Consider the following 8,728-nt stretch of genomic DNA (forward strand, 5'->3'; position numbering starts at 1 on the left):
TTACTACTCTGCCTCTTTGCCCTAGAGACTAGTGAAGAGTTTCTCCAGTAGGATCACATGCTTCCCAGGCTTGTGTTTTCAAGGCCAAACCTTGAATATAAACGTCTTGGCTAATTCTCCTCTTTGGAATCCTGGCCACCTTTTTCTATATCAGACAGGTAGGTTGTAACATGTGCAATCCAAGACTGCTGTGCTAATGTGATAGTAACATGGTATAGTGGAAACATTGCTTGACCTGGAGACAGGAAGACCTGCACAAAAATCTCTATCTCAGATACTAACTCACTGTTTCCCCAAGGGTAAGTCACTTGGCTTCCATTATCTTATCCATAAACTGTGCATAATTACACTTTTGGTACTTCTCTCATAGGGTGGTCTTAGGGCTCAAATGAGTTCATGTATGAAAAATATGTTCAAACATGCAAGTGCTTTATAAACACCATATATTATCTTCTACTTGCAGTTTTTTAAGCTTATCAGTGGTCAGTAATTGGAGCAGCAGTATGAAGTATAGGCAACTTTGTGATCCTAATGAACATTTAATTAAATAATATTGATTAAAAGTATGCTGTGCACAGGGCACTGTATTAAACTCCCGAGGGAGTGGGTTGATAACAAATGTTAATTGAATATAGTCCTTTCTCTCCAAATTTGTATACAGATGTAGTCACAAAGTATCGGACATGACTGGATAATAAAAAACATAGAGCTTCGACATTTGCAGTGCTTAATGACAATTTTCTCATTTGACTCTCCCCCAAACTGTGTGAGATACATACCATTATTATTACCTCCCTTTTTAGATTAAGTATTGGAGGCTGAGTGACTTAAGTGACTTGTCCAGCCATATATATTGACCAGGGTCTGAGGTAGGATTTAAATCCACAAATTCTTGGCTCAAAGATTGACTTCCTCTTCTACACTCATTGCCATACTGGTACTTTGGAGTGAAGTAATACCTCGATGTTCTTTTTTCTATGTCTTTGTGTTTTTCATAGCACCTGCTCATCCATGATCACGTCAAAGCCCAATAATCTGTTCTTAACACAGTAACTCTCATGTCAATAGCACTAAATTCTTGGCAAACACTTTCCTCTCATCCACTCTGTGAGCTCTCTTTAGTCTAAGGAACTTAAGAGTAACCAGCCTTGAGTGCATCAGAAAGATTGTCATAGACATATATTAGATTTAATAGTATCAATTACTAAAATGGTTCAGAAGCATTGTGGATGAAATCAAAATGACCTATACATCTTGACTGTAAGTGGGTTGTTTGTATTCTATTTGATAGTATTTCTATTCAATGAAAATCCTTGATCATAGTTAGTTGTAGAAATTGATTTTTTCATCCTCTAATACTCTGAAATAGTTTTAATTATTTATTTTGCCTTATTTATAAGTTCCACATTGATTATATCAGAAAAAAGTTCTTTTACTGTAGTATTATGAAGACCAATGAACATGTTTAAATTATATGTATTTAAAGTATCACAGGATCATCAATTTCGAACCAGAAAGATCTCAGAGGTCATCTAGTCTAATCTCTTTTCTCAACTGATGAGCAAACTGAGGTCCATAGTATCCTATGAGTAAAAGACCTTGAGGGATTTGTGAAAGAGACCACCAGTCCTGGCAGTAGTGTTAGTAGGGAAAAGAACACCAATAGATAACACTTAACTAGAGCTTTGAGGTTTGCAAAGCACTTCCCAGAATACTCTCCTCTTCTCAGAACAATCCTATGATGTAGGTGTCATTCATTTTAACATATGAGGAAGCAGGCTCTGAGGTAAGGTGACTTGTACATGGTCACAGTGACAAAAAGAAGGGCTAGGTGTCCAAATTTCCCAAAAAGTGAGAAATAAATCATTTTGGTCTCTGCCTCTCTTCCCCTCTATCATTTACATACATACATATATACGTGTATGTGTGTGTATATACATATATGTATATATGTGTGACTATGTACATATACATACGTGTCTAAGTATATATACTAGTGTATGTGTGTATACATATACACGTATATGTGTGTGCATATCATATGCAAACTAAATAATTTGTGCTTATCATGGTAACTCATGTTTACAACATTTAATGTTGGGAAACATATAAATATCAAGTGATCCACTAGCCCTTCCTTCAAGATTTTAAGCGAGGGGAAATCCACTATATGGCAAAGCAGTACCTTCCAATCTGTATAACATTATTTTTGGAAACTTTTTCTTACGTTAAATCTCAATTTGTGTCTTTTTAACTCCTCACCTTTCCTCCTGGTTCTTCCCTTTGGGTATAAACAAAACAAACAAATCCTTTCTCTTTATGTCAGTCCTTCAGATACTTGAAGATAACTTTAATCCCAAGCCTTGCCTTGACCCCCATATTTCATCTTCTCTAGGATAAAAACTCTCAGTTCCTTCCACTAATCCAACTATGGCAAGATTTCCAGATTTCCAAGATCTTCTCCATGCTGAATGAACTCCTCTGGAGAATTTCTTGTCTATCAATGTCCTTCCTAATTGTGGAACCCACAACTGAATATGTTGCCCCAAATGCAGAGTACAGGGGACCTCATGTAGGTGCGTGGATAATGGCTGTTTTCATTCAGTGTAAGGTCAAATTGGTTTTCCTGTTAGCCATATATGTCACAAAGTTGTTGTGGGGATCAAATGATTCATTGTATTTAAAAGATGCAGCTTTAGGAGAGTGGATAGAGCCCTGGAGGGTTGAGGAAGTCCTGAGTTCAAATGCAGCCTCAGAAAAATCTATTTTTCAGAGTCATGCAAATAAAATGAGACAATAAAGTGCTTAGGATATAGCTCAGCACACAGAAGCCTAGCCTCTTTAGTTCTCTCCACTAATACAGGTATTAGCTCCTTTTATCTGTCATATCAACTCCCACTTACTTATAATTGTTCTATTCTTCTAATTTCAAAGACCATTCTTTGTCAGAGAAAATATCAAGAAAAATCAAATTGAAAAGCTCTGTCTTCCCTTGTCATTCATTGTACTTGTTTTATCAACATTAAGAATCAGTACACTTCCTATTTGATTATTCTTTGTTTCCCAAAATGGCCAGTTTAAAAAACACACCTCTTTGTAGTCTTTAGCTTTCTGGGCTGCCCTTAACCTGGGTCTTGGCACTCCTCTGACTCTATAACTATAAGATATCATTTGCTTTTGCATTCATCCTTTGTTACCACTCCTTTTTTCCGCAAGATTTTTTTTTTCAAATACAAGTCTTTCTGATTGTCAATTTTTCTTCCTGTATTTTCTTACTTTCATTCGTCAGATCCTTCTGGCGCTGCAAGTTTAAAATTACTGTATAATTAACCCCTAAGATGCTACTTTATCCTTCTTTTGGAATACCTGGAATTGACTTTTCCCAAACCTAATGTGCATGTCTGATAATTGCTAATTTTCCTTTCTTTATCTATTTAAAAGTTTAGGATGATTTAATTACATCCCCGCTACTCTTATGAGATTACCATTTATTTTGATTCTACTTAACAATTCTTCATGCCTTATAAAATCAAAAGCATTGTAGAATTTTCTCATATTTGTTCCTTCACTTTTGAACTGTGATGGATAAAAGTGTCTTTGTTATCAACAAATTAGTAGCTGTTCATTGAGGAGATAGAGAAATATTTAAGTAGATAGATAAATGATAGTAGATAGATAGATAGATAGATAGATAGATAGATCGATTGATTGAGAGAGAGAAAGAGACAGTGACAGAGAGACAAAGAGCAACAGGCAGCTAGAGATAAAGGGGAAAACAGCTAGGGAAAGACAGACAGTAAATCTGCAGATAGATACAGAGAAAGAGTTAGGGTAGGGGTGTGTGTGTGTGTGTGTGTGTGTGGAGAAAGAGGGGGAAGAGAGGAAGAGGGAGAGCAGGGAGAGAAGGAGAGAGAAAGAGGACAAGGGAAGGGAAGGGAAGGGAATGGAATGGAAGAGAAGGGAAGGGAAGAGAAGAGAGAACAAGAACATTCAGGCAGATGCCCAGAAAAGTGAAGGCACCTATCACTAATATATCATTCCATCTTGCCAATCTTTGATGTTTATTTGATTCTTGATCCATTTCCTTTTCCAATTAGTTGTCATTTATAACAGTATACTGTTATACTAATATTATTATAAATGCTTCCCTGCCCCTGGTTCCTAGAAATTCCTTATATAAGCATACAGTATGTTTTCTTTTGAGAAACTTTTCTACAACCACATTCTAGTTATGAATCTCTTCTGTGAAGTCTAAATGTGAACTTATTAGCTAGATTTTATTTCTTGTGTTGGAGATTCTAATTCAAGTTGCTTGTTAAGAATAATTCCTTCATGACTACAATAGCTACCAAAGGTGCATGTCTCTTATCTTTCATTCTTCCTACTTAAACAGCTCTACTTCTTTTCCAACCTCACATGCCTTTTGGCAGGCTTTTGTAAAAGTGACTCCTCGTCAGATGTGAGCTGAAGTGGGTGACCTCTGAGGAACTACAATGACTTGGGATTATCTGATTCTGTTTGCTATGATTTTTTCAAGATATTATAAATAGAAAATTTAGATAACATGTAGCAGCCTACTCCTAAATGTTTTGAAAATTTTCTTCTGATGTCTCATAGTGGTAGAGATGATACTGAGGTCTCCAAGTTAGTGAACCATAACTGTGGCAGGTCCTGTACGGGGCTTATGGTGGAACCTGGGGATTGACTACATATTTAACTGAAGTCCAAAGGCCACCTTAGCTTTATTCATAAAGGAAGGCTTTCCACTTAAATAATGGAGCCAATAAACATTTATTAAGTGCCTACTGTGTGCCCAGCACCATGCTAAGCACTGATAACACAAAAATAGATAGAACACAATCCCTGCCCTAAAAGAACTCAAAATCTCTAAACAACATGCAAGTAACTACACAAACAAGAAATATCGAGGGTAAATTGTAAATAATCAAAAGAGGGAAGGTACTGGAAGTGAGATGGATCAACAAAGACTTCCCGTAGGTGGCATTTTGGCTCAAACATGAGGGAGGCTAAATCAGAGACTGATAATTTCTTTGGGATCCAGAAAAGCATATAGCAAACGAAAAGACAAAATATCCCTGTTTGTACCCACCTTCTTCATTTACAGTGACAGTGCTGGAGAATTGAAAAAGGGAAAGACTGTAGGAAGAACCCTCCATGAACCACCAGTGGTGTTTTTGACAGACAACTCCCAAAGCTATGCAAGTGGTAACTACTGGCAGCTGTTCCTCATAAGGAAATGATGACTTCAGTCAACTGTACAATGTAGACCCTGCAGCTGCAATAATTCCTGGACAAAGCTGGAGCTTAGTGAAATATTAGCCAAATTTCTTTGATCCCTTCTCTCCGTCTTAACTTTTCTCTTACTTGGTTCCTACCTCTTCTCCTTTATTCCTCTATTCTCTTATCAGAGTTAAGTATATTTATAGGAAAAGATGGAATTCTCCACCTCAGACAAAAATCCCCCTTCTTTTTTCCCATGTGTTTCCATGTTTTATTTTTCATTGGAGAAAAAAACAACTATATATATACGTACACACACACACACACACACACACATATATAGTTGTACACACACACATATATATAGTTGTACACATATACATATATATAGTTGTACACACACACACACACACATATATATATATATATATATATATATATATATATATATATATTAGAACTCAATAATGACCCCATAACTTTGGAAGCAGCTGGTAGAAAGGCACTGAGAGGGGGAGGTCTGTACATTGGTTTTGAACATTTAACACAAACTACTGAGGACAGGAAAGGGGAAGGACTCAAAGGCAGTCATTTAACCTTTTGTCACTGGTAACCATAAACCATTTGGTGTGTTTCTAAAGAAGTAAGTCAGAGAGGACATTAATACTGCTGGAAGGAAGGACATCTCTGAATAGCAGTATCAGCACTTCAAAAGCCTATGGGGACAATCAACAATTGTTCTGCGTTTCCCTCACCTGTCTACAAAAGGCAAAGAACCAAATGGTTCTAACCCTGACCCTCTTCTAACTTGATGGACATTTATGACCAGTAAAGGTTGGGGATTTGTGAAAGGTTTTCTCAAAACTTGTAAACACTGAGTTGGTGACTTTTGGAAAGGGATCAATCAGTTTTTCTCTCTTGCAGGACAGAAGGGGAAATATTTGTGCTTTAGAAAGCACATATTTCCCTATCCCGGCTTTCGACCGAAAAAATAAGTATCCAGTCACAGTTGATGGAGCTATGCAATCACCCTCGAGAGATTCCCAGAACACCAGCCTAGGACTTGGAGTAGCTGGAGACCCTGGAGGAAGGACGATGTGGTTTTATGATTTCACTTTCCACGAACTGCATCAGATTACTCTGATTGGCCAGTTATTTCACCAAGCATGTGGAGGCTTCATTGATGTTTATATTTTCCTTTGCTGATGATTCAAACCATCCCACAAAGACATTTTCCTGGCAGAACTGGTCTATCTTGAGCCCATTGTTGAGGAGCACATATTTCTTCTTGTCGCACTTTTTGGCTAACAGGACTGCTGTCGCTGGTTTGCCATTAGGGAGAGTTAATTTGGAGTCCAAGTCAGTTTTCTGCTTTGTTTGTACCTCGAAAATGGCTGGCCTGGTGACCTTGAAGAGTATAAATGTTCGACTGGCTTCTCGGTAATAGACCCTTATCATGTTTCCAAATCTTTCTTGGGCTGTGATGTCCCAGAGCTGCAGATGCACTACTGGTTCTGGGTCTCATTGCAGCATTTTCAAGGCAAAGTCCATCCCGATGGTGGCACTGTAGTGGGAGGAGAAGTTCTGGTGAACCTAGCGCTTGATGATGCTAGTCTTTCCAAAGCCCAAGTCATCGTTCACCATCGGCTTGTAGAGATGCTCCCCCAGCAGGCTCTGAATCCTGCAGATGCTCCCCGGCCCAACCAGCATGCACTGATTGCATTCCACGTGCAGCTGGGAGGGCCCAGCCCGGGGAGGGACACCAGCTCCTCAGAGAGTGTGCCTGTGTAACAATCCCCCTTCTTATGGTGATTTTTGCGAGAGAATAAGGCACCTCCTTTTCCTGAAGAAGGAAGTGCTACTTGGATTATGTATACATATTTAGCAGATTGGAAAATGGTGAAAAGTAATACATTAGGGACTCTCAATGGGAAAATGGATCAGTGAATTTCGAGGACCTAGTGTAATTGCTATGACAACTACTTAGATGTTCTTGGTCCCTTGATTCTTTATTTCTACCTCTCACATAAGATGTGTCTCTGACCATGTTTTATATGTTAGAGTTATTCATCATGGAGAACTGATTTTTCTGATGGTCCCTCTTTTGTTGCAGGTGAATGACCTCACTTTCAAAAGATGATTTCAATGGAGAACAGATCTGAAATAAATGAGTTCATCCTCATAGGATTAACAGATGCTCCAGAGCTTCAGGTTCCTCTCTTCATCATATTCACCTTCATCTACCTCATTACCCTGGTAGGGAACTTGGGGATAGTAGCTCTTATCTCCTGGGATTCTCACCTCCACACCCCCATGTACTTTTTCCTCAGTAACCTCTCTCTGGTGGATTTTGGCTACTCCTCAGCTGTTACTCCCAAGGTGATGATTGGGCTTCTCACACATGACAAAGTCATCTCCTATAATGGATGTGCTACACAGTTGTTCTTTTTTCTGGCCTTTGTCACAACTGAAAGTTTCCTCTTGGCTTCCATGTCCTATGATCGCCATGCAGCTGTGTGCAAGCCCCTACATTATACCATGACCATGACTTCTACAGTATGTGCATTTCTGGCCAGTGGTGCTCACATCTGTGGCTTTCTGGCCTCCTCCATAGCCACAGGAAACACATTTAGCCTTCCATTTTGTAAATCCAATGTGGTCCATCAAATTTTTTGTGATGTTTCTCCTCTCCTAGTACTCTCTTGCTCTGATACTCACATCATTGAATTGGTATTCTTTATCATGGGGTCATTCACTGCATTTTTCCCATTTCTTTTCATCTTTGCTTCTTACTTATTAATCTTCATCACCATCCTGAAGATCCATTCTGCTGAAGGACGCCTGAAAGCCTTCTCCACCTGTGCTTCCCACCTTACAGCAGTGTCCATATTTTATGGGACAATCACCTTCATGTACTTCCAACCCAGCTCAAACCATTCAATGGACACAGACAAAATGGTGTCAGTGTTTTACACCACAGTCATCCCCATGTTGAACCCCCTTGTCTATAGTTTGAGGAACAAAGATGTCAAGAATGCTTTAAGAAAAGCTGTGAGAAGACAACAACTTCAATTAGGTGATCATTTTTCTTAGAAAACCAAATGTGCACCTTTACCTGCTCTGGGATCCAGTCCCCAATTCAGTCTATTTTTCTTTTGCACAGAGAAGTGGTATCCCAACTTTTTCATAGATAACAGTATGTGGAAGAAAAGACTTGAAGTTAAGAGAGATCAAAATTTAAATTCAGTGTCAGACATTTTCGTATTTTGTTACCTCAGGCAAGTCACTTAAAGTCCCCGCCTCAGTTTCCTCAGGTTTAAAGAGAATTAATTTTATTTCCCATCTTATAACATTGTCATGTAGAATGAATGATATATGTAGCCAGACACACACGCACAATATCATAAATCTAGCTGTTATCCTTCTAGAAAGTGGAGACCATTTATATCATTTTTTGCACAGTATCACACTGGAAAAGGAAACCCAC

At 38.5% G+C, this 8,728-nt stretch overlaps 1 protein-coding gene and 1 pseudogene across 1 annotated transcript; one reads left to right on the forward strand and one right to left on the reverse strand.

Moving 5' to 3' along the window:
- Positions 1-6,393: 6,393 nt before the first annotated feature.
- LOC118855138 lies at positions 6,394-6,951 on the reverse strand (annotated as a pseudogene).
- Positions 6,952-7,377: 426 nt separating this feature from the next.
- Positions 7,378-8,334, forward strand: LOC118855139 (olfactory receptor 5B12-like). Its single transcript, XM_036765241.1, has one exon. It carries the CDS (start codon positions 7,378-7,380, stop codon positions 8,332-8,334), a length of 957 nt encoding a protein of 318 aa, XP_036621136.1.
- The last annotated feature ends 394 nt before the right edge of the window (positions 8,335-8,728 follow it).

Source organism: Trichosurus vulpecula, chromosome 6 (assembly GCF_011100635.1).
Source record: "Trichosurus vulpecula isolate mTriVul1 chromosome 6, mTriVul1.pri, whole genome shotgun sequence".
NCBI classification, from domain to species: domain Eukaryota; kingdom Metazoa; phylum Chordata; class Mammalia; order Diprotodontia; family Phalangeridae; genus Trichosurus; species Trichosurus vulpecula.